The sequence below is a fragment of the Artibeus jamaicensis genome, unplaced genomic scaffold, assembly GCF_021234435.1.
Source record: "Artibeus jamaicensis isolate MK-2021 breed Jamaican fruit bat unplaced genomic scaffold, CSHL_Jam_final contig_332, whole genome shotgun sequence".
NCBI lineage: Eukaryota > Metazoa > Chordata > Mammalia > Chiroptera > Phyllostomidae > Artibeus > Artibeus jamaicensis.
Genome location: NW_026521788.1, coordinates 26,316,858 through 26,330,768, shown reverse-complemented (window position 1 = coordinate 26,330,768; position 13,911 = coordinate 26,316,858). Strand labels below are relative to the sequence as shown.

The following is a 13,911-nucleotide window of genomic DNA, read 5'->3' as shown; positions in this document are numbered from 1 at the left end:
TCTCAATCACTACCACATAAGCTACACCGTCAAATTCTAAAATCTTCAACCTGTCTTTTCTTTAGGTAGTAATCTTACCTTTATTTAGTTCAAGAGAACTGGCCATAGATCCCTGCCAGCTCTAAATTTATATGATTCTGTAAGGGATACCAAGGGATGAAGAAATATTTCCATTTTATTTTCTCATGGCTAACTTTAAAATACCAGAGTCTTGATATACTAATGCATAATCTATAGTAATTAGATGTAGCACAACAATGCAATTGATAATGTAATTTCCTATCTCCAATTTAGTCATTCTACTCAGCAATTTCCTTTAAAATTCAGGTTCTCTCTGCTGACACAAGTCATGATGGTGTTTTTTTGGAGACTGGTTTACTGTTGTGATTTGCAATTTATTAGATTTGAGATCATAATATATATTTATTCACTCTTATTACAAACATATTAAGCTTTTAATAGTTTTATCTAGCAAAACCAAAGGAATACTGCTTAACAATAAATAATTTCCTGATAATGAAACGACAAACCAGTAGCAATAGTTTTTGGAGGAAGTACTGTGGGAGGAGAAAACAAGGGTTCCGTAGTAGGCAGAGCACTGGCCCCCAATGATGTCTATGCCATAATCGCAGTGACTTGTAAATACATCTCTTGATGTGGCAAGAGGGACTTTGCAGATGGGACTAAGGGTACAGGCCTTGAGACAGAGAGATTATCCTGGATTATCTGGTTCAGTGCAATCTAATCAGGAGTACTTAAAAGCAGAGAATCTTTTCCAGCTGGGTTAATGAGATAAGAGGAAAGAAGGAAGAGGAGAGGTTCAAAGCCAGAGAAGGACTCCACCAAACTTTGATAGCTTTGAAGATGGAAGAAGGGGCGTGGGGAAAAGGGCAAGGCAAATGGGTGGCCTCTAGGACCAGGGAATGTCATTTAACTGACAGCCGGCAAAATAAAAAAAGGGGGGGGGTTGGGGGTTGGGGGAGATTTCAGTCCTACAGACACAAGGAATTGAATTGCGTCAACAAGTCTGTGGGAATTTGCTATAGCAGCAATAGAAGACTAACAAAACTCAAACATGAGTCTCTTGAACTAGCTATCTGACCGACCACCTGTCCATTTGAGACACAGTGAAAAAAAAAGAATGCATATTTCAGACCATGTAATCTAGTAGAAAAGACAGCCAAGAAGTAAGCAAGAATTAGGATTAACACATGACAATGAGATGGCTTAAAGCAAGAATCTAGCAGGAGGCAGGATGAAGGCCTTTCTAAAGAAGAGACTGGAAGGATGAGTGAGCTGGGATGGAACCAGAGGTGGGGCAGGGTGGGAGAAGCCAGCATGTGCAGAGGGAGAGGAGAACATGTTATGCTCAAGGAGAGGAAAGAGGTTCAAAATAACTAGTACACGTAACAGGTGACACTGATGCGAAATACATTTAACAGCCCAATCCAAAAGAGTCTTTTGGGGATATATTTAAAAGTTTTGGGTTTTTTTCCCCTAAGGATACTTGGTAGTCACTGAAAAATTCTGGGATTAGAGTTATAATTTTAAAAGGTAACTAAGGCTGCAGATTTAGGTTATTATAATAGCAGATCTGAGTAGATTTGGTGGAAGCGTGTGGAAATACTGAAGATGTAAGATACGTATTAGTACACAAAAATCAATTGATTTTTGGTGATTCCTTGGTATGAGAGAATAAAATAAAGCATGGCCCCAAATTTCTGGCTGGTGTATGCAATTGGCTAAAATGGTAAATCCCCGAGGAGAAGCAAGATGGTGTAGGTTTGCTGAGATTTCTGTTGCTCTTGCTGTGGTTGCTATTTTTGGGTGGAGGGAGCAGCACATTGTTGATAAGCCGTTGGGACATTAACTTTGAAGAGCCTATGGGGCATCCAAATGAAGAAGCTATGGACACATTTACATCTAAGGGTCTGGAGGTGAGAAGCTATGAAGCAAAGTAAAAAACAGTCAGAAGTCTAAGGAAACACTGAGGGGATGGGGAAAGGCCAAGGAGCTAATGAAAGTGTGGAAGGAATTGGTAGAGAGAGAACACAGAGAATATGATATCACAGAAGCCAGAAAGAAAAAAAATACTTCAAAGAAAAAGACTCTCAGCAGGTCAAACATGGCTTGAGAGGAGTATTTGGTGTAAACTGAAAGATGTCCATTAGATATTTGACACAGACTAAAAAGTGACCTTTAGATTGTGCTACACGGAGGCAACGAAGCCAGGAGAGATTTCAGGTGTCCTCGAGGTAGACCGATACTCGACCCCTTTAATGTATGAAGGTGATTTCTCTTACTCTCCCAGCTACATCACCACAGCCTTTCTTTGTCTCTAGTTTCAACGAGCTTCCACTTAGAATGATGCTGTAATTTTGCACTGTACACTTATCTTAGATTTGCTAATTTGAAAACACACATGCACACAACTCATCTGTAAGTAAGATTTAACCACCCGGCAATCTGAGCAGCAGATACAAAATTTCATTTGGTATAATATCTAATACTTATGTGAAGCTAATTAAAGATAATTTGGTCTTAATGAGGCAAAGAGAATATAACAGTGTTAATTTCAAAGTAGGCTGATCCATGAAAGTCAAGTAAAATCACTTTCTAGTCCCAACATTCCCATAGACCTGAAGACTATTTGATGATTCCCACATTTATATCAGTGGTTAGAATAATCCTTCACATTTGTGGAATGTGTTACAGTTACTGATAATCTTCATATCATTATCTCACTGGATCCTCACAACAGCCTTGTGGATACAGGGCACAGATGTTACCCTTTGCATTTTACAGTTACAGAAAACCACGGTTACACAGCTGGCAAGCAGAAGAGAACTGCAACGCCACATTTGGGGCTCCCTGAACTATGCACCTCACCTTATATTTTTAATACCTGTAAATCTGAGTCATTGTTTCAAAAGAACTCTTAGCAAACACACACACACAGTTTAAAAAACACTGCCTATTTATGGCACCAAGCCATTTTAAAAATAAAAAAATTTTCTAATTGTCTTTATGATGTAAGCAGAAGGAACCATTTATTACTCATGCCTATGAAATCTAAGCAGAGTCTAAATATGACATCATACAAATGGTACTTCACATAGAGGCGGCTGAACACCAACAGGCACATATGGGAAACACATTTGAGAATAATCCTTCTTACGGGCTGCCATCTTTATTTCCTTTTCATGGTTTTATACTGCCAGGGGTATTTTTTTTCACATAAACATCTTATAGTAGGGATTTCTTTGATCACTACAAACGGTCTCAATTCAATCCTAGAACCAATGGACTCCTCCGAGTGTGACACAGTGGCCATTTCCATAAGACCGACCAGGGGTACAAACCAATCTGTAACCCCCACTCGAGAAGCTGGGCTGCACCGTGACAGTGGGCTCCCACCACTGTCAGAGGGCACTGTTGAACCATGCAGGCCAACTTGATTCCTTTTTCCTGTAATAATCAAGGGGTCACAACAGAGCATTATAACTACAAGATTCTCCCTAAGCTCTCTAAGAAGAACCATATTTTATTTTGATCCTTCTATTTAAAGACTACCAAATAACAAAGTCCACTCATCTGACCTATCAGAGAAGTAAATGTCTACAATGCACGGCCCCGAATTAGGAACAATGGTTTTTTTGACTAACGTAGCTAAATCCAGACTGGCACAGCACTCAAGGGGAGATTAAGTGAACCTCAACAGGAGAGCCAGATCCCATTGCAGAGTCTGGAGAAGCACTCTGAGCCATCCTTTATCCCACACAAAGGAAGATGATGACCCCAGGGCTTGAATTTCTGCTGTGACCTATACCTCATCTCTGAAGGCTCTGGCTCTTTCTACCTGATGGGAGGGGGGAAAACTGACTTACAAAATGACTCTAGCTATGTACGCCTTCTAGACATTTTCCTCAGTCCATTCTTCTCCATTTGTTAAAAAAGAAAACAGGAGAGTATTTTTGAAAAGAGAAAACATAACACTACACCTACAACCCTAGAAAAGTAAGAAGCTTTAGGGGAAAAAATTTCAGTGACCTCTGAGTATAAGGGAGATCAAGCCTCTCCTTTGGCAGGTCTTCAAACCTGGGAAAGACGAAGGGAGATTGATTACATCAGAAAATCTAAGATCTACCTGTTTAGAATTACACCTTTATACCCTGTGAAGGAGGCCTTGAAGTTATGATCTAGAAGATAATGATCTCGAATTCCTTATCAACTCAAGTAAGTGTATCACCAGAGGTAAGGAAATATATAAAAGGAACTTTTCTTCCCACATTTAAGAGCGTCTTTAATCTGTCTAAGCACCCAAATACATACTCCCGAAATACAAGTGAAGGGTGTTTTTAAAGTACCACCTTAAAAATCACAAAGGGCAGACCCTAGACAAGTGAACACCACTGAACTGATCAGGCAGTTAAACAAAAGAATAATTCATTCGGAATGAGCCTCGTGAGAAAACCCAAAAGATAACTACAGAGTCAGAACTGATGAGTGAGGCACTACCTCACCGGGATAAAAGAGGGAGATTGTAGGGTTGAAATTTATTAAACTGAACATACAGATAATGTTTCTCTGCCCTTTTGTCACTACCCATGATAACAGGGGCAGGTAAAAGAATTTTAATGAATCTGTAAAGCCCATCAAAAAGACTGTCCAAATGCATTTTTCAAGCAGAGTTTGAAATGTCTTATTTCCAAGGCTCCCCCTTCCAGTCAGGTCCAAGAGCTGCGGAATCACATACAGCCCATCCAGTCAGACCTTCCTAAGAGGAAGAAGAGTCATTACACAACATGGCCATGCCTCAGCGTGAGACATTTCCTCCACTCGAGCACTGAGCAGCTGTCAAAAGTGGCGATAAGATTTTAAACTACCTGCAGCAGTTAAGGACAATATCAAACACGCCAGATAGCTGGCTAGCATTTACAGTAAACGTACCAAAGCTGCTGCGGACCCTGTGCCCTTGCATTAACTCCCACAGAACCCAAGAGGGCAGGTGCTAATTTTCCCATGAAAAAACGGAGGCTCAGAATGGTTAATGAATTAACTCAAGGTAGAGGAGCTGGCTCTCCAGTTTGCTCTAAACCACTATATCACACTGATTTCCTCGATGTTTTGCAGATTTGTTGGTGTCTTTAAAGATACCTATCACTATAAGAATAGTAGTTGGTTATGAATTTTAAAACAACACTTTGAAGGGAAAAGTTTCAGTAAGCTGAGAGGTGGAAAATTTAAAGATTAACGTACAAAGATTAACTTCAAAAATCCAATAAACACCACTCAATCTGTTGATATATGTGTATTTAAGTATGTGCCCTGGCTGGGGTAGCTCAGTGGATTGAGAGCAGGCTGCGAACCAAAGGGTCACGGGTTCCATTCCCAGTCAGGGCACAGGTCTCCAGTAGGGGACATAGAGAGGCAACCACACACCGATATTTATCTCCCTCTCTTTCTCCTTCCCTTCCCCTCTCTCTATAAATAAATAAATAAATAAATATAATCTTAAAAAAGTAAGTATGTATATATGTGCATACACAGATATATAATATATAACTATATATACACCTCAGCTAGACGACTATCACCTGCTTAAGAAGAAGGAAGATCAGCTTGGTAAGACAAATTCTTTTAATTAAGCAATATGACCTTTAATTTCCATGATAAAACTGGAGGTGTGGTCTTAAAATGTCATGCTCAGAAACAGGGAGAAGTGACAGCTACGCTGAAAACATCTGGAGGTACCGCGATTTGCCGAGGTCCAGGGTCCCTACCCAGCATCCTCGATTTCAACATTACCCTCTACACACGCCGCTCTTCCTATCTAATTCTAGGCAATTTGAATTTCTTTCATGCCTGATGATTTCTTGGTTCTGTCACTGCAGTTTCCAGAGTCACACGGAGCTGTGTGAGCTGTCCCTTTCATTCAGTCACACAGAGCTGTGATGTAATATTATATTTCACCAGTAGGTGTCATGACCTGAAACACTATATTTTCCAACTCAAATATCTCTTAATTGAGACTTCAGGTTATAGAAAACACGTGATTCTAGTTGTGTCCAGCTTGAAAACTTAGACTTCTCCTCATTGAATCTGCCTGCAAAGTAGAATACTCCACAATAAATCACCAATGCTGGTATGAAATCAAAGCTTAATTATAAGTATTAATATAAGTATTACATAAACATATATGTATCTTTGTGTCAGTGCTAATATACTCAAACTTCTTTTTCCCTTTCTGCACTTACTTTAAAATTTTTTAAATGTATGCTATTACCAAATAATCGTTTTAAAGAACAAACAGTTCTGATGGAGAAATAGCTCATCTCCATAATGGGGAGCCATGGTACCAACACAATAAACGCCAACTCACCACTACTGCCGCAGTCTGCACAAGAAAGGAGCTCTTCCGGTTTCTTTTCACGATTTGATTCTTTAGTTCCCAAACAGAAGCTACATATTGGAATGGGATCAGCACGCGGCTATGACAATTAAAATGAAAAAATATTATTAGTTTTCCATTTCAAAATTAAAAATAAAACATTAAAAAGTAAAAAAAAAAAAAAAAAGTCAAAAGACTCTTACCTATTTCTTTAACAAAGAAAAACTGCTGAATAAGGTATTCAAATCAACATTTTCTGCTAATAAAAAATCTCTTAAATTATTTAATACTAAAGTATTTATTACCTGAATAATGTCTTTAAGTATAATAATGAGATTCAGAAGTAATCTTTGTTAAATCAATGAAATCTATATATATATATTGAATAACTTTCCATTAATGAACATTAAGGATTCACTTAAAATCTCATATCATTCCCATAATCTAGCTGTTTATGATAATTGATTCATCTATATATTCAGTATTCTAGATTGTGAATATTTGTTGAGATGAATATTGGTCAGATTGTTGAGATGAACTTTATCAAAGTTATCAAAAAACAATTATTCATCTATCAAACATTTAATAGAAAAAACTGGTATTTTTAAAATTACGTAATAACAGAATTAGAACTAAGCAAGAACTTTAAAATTCTGTAGCATCACTTGAAAAGATCAAAAGATCATGAACAAGGCCTTCCTGGCACGAGACACTCAAAAGTAAACTACATCATGCCCCACGAAGGACACAAACTCTTAGTCTTTGAAATTCCCACTTTAATAAAAGAATAACAAACCATTTGCCTAACTCCCCAGTACCTTTTAACTCTGAGGAAATTGCTTTGAACAATGTCTAAATCTGCATATATTTTGTGTCTCTGCTGTTATTTATGACTACCAGCAATGCTAGTATTCCCATCCGTATGAATAGCTGACTGTGCCTACAGATCTGGTCACATTTATTTTGAACAACCAAAACTGTATGAAAACTACAAATTTTGCATACTGCAAGCCTTCACACATGTCTGCCAGCCATCTGAGTGCAACTATAATGTATTTATATTTGAATCTCATGAATCAAAAATTCGAGGCAAGAAAACTTAGTATAATCACAAATTTTTAAAATGTAAATCTAAAACAAGATTTTGCTAGGTCTTTCTAAATATACATCAGCACAGAATAAACATCATTTGTTCAGCTATTCTATCCCAAATGCCTAATACATTGTCTGATGCACCGTAGGCACTCAAAATGTATTTGCTAACCGAATAAATGGAAGAAACATATGCTAGTTTAACAACAACAACAAAAAATCTCAAAGATATTTCAAATGGTTATGATTCCAACAAACGTCTTGGTTAGCTGTGACAACACGTCACCGAAAACCAGAGTCTATCTTATGACCAAGCATTTGCAAAATTGTTGAATATGCTGTTAATTTCATCATACAATACATGTTCATTATCTTGCCCTTATTTTCAATATAATGTGCTCTTTTAATTTGCTCAGGCTTTACTTTCTGAGGTAACTATGCCAATGTCTTTTTGAGACCCAGTTAAAAAACAGAGTATAAAACACTTTGTACTAGAAAAAACAAAAAAGATAAGCTACAACAAATTGGTCACTGACTCCAGCCACAATTTTTTAAATGCCAGATAATCAGCACTGCATAATTATGGATCCATAGTTATTACTTGCAACTGCTCAACTGCAGTACCTTGGGAACACTTTTGTTCCTTTAAATAGCAATTAAAAGAACAATCTGGTTTTAAAATGACAACATTCCCCTGATAGATTCTAGCTAAAGCCAAGTCCTTGTACTAATGGGATTCCTGCTTTCATTTGATATAACAATGCTCAAGCCATTGCTGCCATCCTTGCAGTGATAAATAATTTACAAAATATCACATATCGTTCATGCAATGAAACAAATCCAAACCTGCAATCCCATTTTTCTTTCCCCAATGAATTTTTAGCTGTAAGAAAGACATGGCCATCAGCCAGCATTCATGCTCATTTTTCGTTTTTAACTAAAGGTAACACAAAGGACAAAGGTTGCTAGTAGTTCATGACCAGAAAGACTGATGTCCCATACTCTGCCCAATAATAGAAAGCATAGATGCTATCACTTTACACTACATTCAAGTGAACCCCACCACGCTGATGAATGCTCACCACCATTTATTTTAGGGATAACTATCTCACAATATTCTAGAAAACCACTGCATTATACAGAAATGTCTGCCCTGCTGAATTATTGATAATTCAAAGCACTTTTTTTGCTAACCTCAGTACAGCCAAGTCAATTAACTTAAAACAAATTGTCACTTGTATGAAATGAAACTTTTATAGTAATGCATGTAAATGGGCCACAGAATTATTGATACACTATTCTCAATCAGACTACATATAAACTGTTTCAAAAATAATCCCTGGCAATAGATTAAAATGGATTGTAGTCAGACACAGGTTTGAATACATGGCAACCCAATTCTATGCAAGTCCACCACAGACAAATCATATTTAAGAAGCCTGTAAATATCTGCCAATTCTTAATTCCTTTCTTGGAAATGTCACGAAGTCACCTAACCTGTTGATCACATTTTCCTATCAACATGCTTGAACATTTCAAGCTAATTTCGAGAATGAACACCTATGAATAGATCTGAACTCTGCAGACTGCTTAGGAAGCTTGTCCTGCTTATCTCCCATGATATGGTCCTGAGGCAGCTTCGAGGCTACAGGCCACTCATACACTATTGCGTTTAATCATTTTAACAATCCTGCCAGGAATGCATGTTACTACACTCATTTTAGTCAGAAAATTGAGGATCTGAGAAGTTAAGGAACTTTTCTAAACTTGCGCAGGTTCATCTACAGAACTGGGATTTAAACACAAGTCGGTCTTCTCTAAAGGCTATTCCTCACCTGCACTACCCGCCACCACCCTTGTTTCCTCTCAGGAAAATATTTTAAAATTATCTTTCTGTCAGCAGCAATAACTCTTTACTAATATGCTCATAATCTTTTCCACTTAATTTCTCCCATCACCAAGGGTATAAGCTTTTAAAACTATGTAAAAAGCATCCATTAATATGCAATAGATCATTAGTTACAATAGAGAAAAGGTACCTTTACAGTAAAGAAATCTGGTACACATCGCCTTAACTGAGTGCTCAAACCCATCACCGATATGGGACAGACATCATGTGCCCCCAAAGCATTACACTGAATGACTCAGCACTGCTGATGCAGTGTTCTTCCTGGAAATATTTACCTCGAATCTAATCATAGGGAAACAAGCAGGCAATTCTAAATCTAGGGGCATTCGGTAAAACCACAGGCCAGGACTCTTAAAAAATGTCAGTGCCATGCCCTGGCTGGTGTAGCTCAGTGGATTGAGCTTGGGCCTGTAAACCAGAGGCTCAGGGTTCGATTCCCAGTCAGGGCACATGCCTGGATTGCAGGCAAGGTTCCTCAGGGTGGGGCATGTGAGAGGCAACCACACATTGATGTTTCTCTCCTTCTCTTTCTCCCTCCTTTCCCTTCTGTCTAAAAATAAACAAAAACAAACAAGAAACAAATACAATTCATGATTCTCGCTTGGATTCTGAATTTTATTTATTTATTTATTTTTGGTCTGAATTTTAAAAACACCCACAGGTATAAAGGGTATTATTTAAATAATTGTGGAAATATGCACTAAACAGTAAACAATATATAAACTACATACAATATTTTTTGAGTCAACATAATTGTGATTATATAGGAGAATGTCCTATAGCAAGCATTCTTAGAGGAGTTGAGTGTGGAAATATTTAAAAGTTAAGTGCCATGATGTCTACTAACTGAAGTTCAAATGATGCAGGAGGGAAAAACACTATTGTGTGTGTGTGTGTGTATGTGTGCGCGCGTGTGCACCCAAAGAAGGAGAGAGAAAGCAAGTATGTCAGAATGTTAATGGTCGGTGAGTCTACTTAAAGGGCACTTGGATATCTTCATTATATCATTTTTTTCCATTCTTTCAATGTTTGCAACTTTCCAAACAAAACATTGAGGAAGAAAGCTTACCCCTTCTGTTTTCCAAAAAAAACAAAAACCTAGAATAAATTATTATGTAGTTGGATTACAGGCATTTATAAAATAACCCAATTACCAATTCACAAGTAATAAAGAGGACAGAGAAAGGTGTGGATCTGGTTTATAGTGGGTGAGGGGGGTGGGGATGGGGCAGGGGGGGCAGGGGAGGGCGGTAAAAGAACCAAAACTCTCCAGGGAAATGACCCAGTTTCATCAACAAATAAATTAAAAGGGAGACAGAGTGAGTAGGCAAGGCTTATCAGGCAATCATAATGAACAAGCCTTATCTCGATCATGATAATTTACAAATAAATCATAAAAGTAAACAATATTGCACGACCTGCTGAGGGAAAGGGAACTGGGACTAGTTAGCCCTGGAGAGACTGCTGGGAGGAGACGAGCTGGGTGTCTTCATCCAGGGCAAAGGTCAGATTTGTTCTCCATGGTTCCAAAGCACAGAATGCAGACCAACTGAGGTTACTGTGGTGAATTAAACTTTTCAATGGAACTTTCCAGCAATAGAATGGATTGTTTTTTTCCCCTATCTCCTTTATTAATGTATTTATTTACTTTATTTCAAAAATTTCAGCCAAACACACATAACATAATTTACCACCTTAACCAGTCTTAAGGAGACAGTTCAGTGGCATTAAAGCCTATTCACATATCGTACAACTGTCATTAACTCTCACCACCATCCGCCTCCAGTACTTTCTTACCTTCCCAAACTGACACTCTGTCCCCATTGAACACTAACTCCTTGTTTCCCCTTTCCCCAAGTCCCAGGTAACTACCCTCCCACATTCTGTCTCTGGGTTTGACTCCTGCAGGCACCTCATATTAAGTGGAATCACAGTCTTTCTGGAATAAATTATGCCTGAGGCACCTGGAGGCTCCAGTGATCAGAAGACCATGGAGAGGCTGAATGGCCCCTCCAGGACTGTGAGGACACCACAGCAAAAGGCGCTCACACAAAAGGGGGACCCGGGACCCTTCAAAGATCCTATCCAGATTTCATATTTTAATGGTTTCGTGAGTGGATAATCTCTAAAGCCTTTCCCAGCTAAGCTGTAATTTTTTAATTGATTCAATTATACTTAAAAAGACATTTTAAAGAGTCTTCAGGACCCTCAACCTCAAAATAAAATAGCCATGTCTGAGGAAGCAGTCTTTAAGTTCAAGATGATGCATTTTAAAGAAATTACGTATTTGCTTATGGTTACTTTTGTTTGTGCCATGAAGGAAACGACATATGTGTTAGTCTTGCTAGTCACAGTAACTGGACAACACAGTGAAAGCCACTGCACCAAGTCAGAGCGACAGCGGTGGGGGGGGTGGTCCGGGCTCACACGCTCTTCCTGATGATGCCACAGGGAAGAGGTTTTGTCTCCGTGGCCTCCACTTACAACGATCAGGGACATCACCCTATGGATTTATCTTGAGTCACCATGACTGTCTCAAATCTACTTATAAAAATACCATTTTAGGATTTGCGAGTGTTAAAAATAACTCAGCATTTTCCTTTCATCTATTCCTATTCGTATCATCTAGATTTTCTCATTTGTAAAAGGGTACAATAATGTCCATGGTTGTTTAGCTCCAGGGCTGCTAAAGTTCAAATGTGTGTGTGAAGTACTTTGTAAACTATAAAGTTCTATCCAAATATTGTTACAATTACTGCAATATTCACTTTAGCTATAAAAACAAAAAGAGCAAATAAACCACTTCAAGTCCTTAATAAATGAAGATCAACACAAAAGAATTGTTCTGGAGTTTTGAATTACTTCATAAAACACTTTGATTCTGTGAGCTCCCATAATAAATATTAATCTTAAAGGGTTTTTTCTTTTTAATGAGTTAATCAGGGAGTACAGGAACAGGGTAGAAAATGCCTCAATGAGAATCAAGAGGCCTGTAACTGATTTAATAAAAGGAAAGCTGAATGTAAAAGAAAAAGATGTCAAAGAAAGAAAAGCACAAATATAAAATTGTAAATGAGTAATAATACCACAAAATGAACAAAGAGGAATATAAATCCTTTATACCCAAGTATCAAACAAGTGTAGAATGTTCCCTACACTTGATCTCAGACAACTCAATTAAATGATTCCAAAAGAAGTTGTTTGAAAGGGCTGTTTTAAGAGTCTTCTGTATGTCTCTTTTTAATTTGTACCCCTTTATCATTCTGCACTGAAATCTGAAGTTTATGTAATGCTGTGCCATTTACCGAAATGCTTTTCTCAAGTGTCCCACTTGTGCTGCACACAAACTCTGTGAGTCAGGGCTGGTGGGTCTGTCTCTGTTTTACAGGTAAGTTAAATCCTCCATAGGGTCGCATAGCTATTTAGACAGAGGGCCCCCAGCCTGCTGACTCCAAGCCCTTTGCTCTTTCGCTTTCCCCATAGCGGTCCCTCATTTCCTGTGGAGTTTGATTCAGATAGCACCTCATCAGAGAGGCTATCCTTTCCACTCTCTCTGAGATGGCATTCTTCCAGCGCCACTCTGGATCCTCCAGGTCTTGCTCTATTTTTCTGCACAACAGTCACTACCATATGACATACTATGTACCATTTATTTCTCTACTTCATTTCACTTAACTAAACTATAAAAGCTCCATCAGAAGGGCACTTTGCTCATGCTGTACCTGCAGCCTCAAAGTACATTTGTTAAATAAAAGAACGAACAAATGAACAAACTGCTTTTGGGTTAGGAACTGGTTCCTCTGGTTCAACAGATCCCAAAATAGGGCTACTTTCTTTACTTTAAGTATCCTTAATGACTGCAGGATGACCTGTGAAGCAACTATTGATAACTGGGTGGGTTCCATCGCTATGGTTCCATTGCTATCTAATCTGAAGACCTTTATTCTACTCTATTTATAATGAGCCACACTTATGTTCAGACATAATTGCACTTCCCTGGGTATGCTCTAACAAGATAGAATTAAAAATGTGAAATCAGCTGGGAGGAAAATTATCTCTGCACTACTACCACAAGTATTAACTATTATTAGGGCTTGCTCAGTAATGGTCACTTTAGGCTGCATGTAAAACGAGATTTGGGGCCACACCTAGCAGCAGTACCTAACTGTGACCCCTTTCTTTCCCTCTCAAGAAAGAATACAAGTAAAAATATTAAAAATAAAAGAAGCCAAGGAAGATAAATACACTGTAGTGGGAGGAACAAAACTGTAACAAAAGCATGACTCTCTTAAATCTATTTTTGAAAAAGCATCTTCCAGATTTTGGTGCCTCGTTATTAGTAATGAATTACTTTCCTCACACTGCATAACTGATAGCACCAGGACAACGGAGGCTGAAACTGTTCGTGTTGTTTTCAGAGTAACGCTGTGTGTGTGTGTTTGCCACTTCAGCACTGCACTTGACACTTATCTAATAAAGAACTAGACTTCATTTCTTGCCACTTAACCCACTTATTCAA

At 38.2% G+C, this 13,911-nt stretch overlaps 1 protein-coding gene across 8 annotated transcripts in view; it reads right to left on the bottom strand.

Moving 5' to 3' along the window:
- The window catches only part of KAT6B (lysine acetyltransferase 6B), a 187,390-nt gene that overhangs the window by 63,081 nt on the left and 110,398 nt on the right, over positions 1–13,911 (bottom strand). For all 8 annotated transcript variants that reach the window (XM_037130598.2, XM_053663816.1, XM_037130597.2 and 5 more), the window contains exon 4: positions 6,383–6,491. In XM_037130598.2, the coding sequence (XP_036986493.2) occupies positions 6,383–6,491 (109 nt within the window). The remainder of the gene's footprint in view (positions 1–6,382; positions 6,492–13,911) is intronic.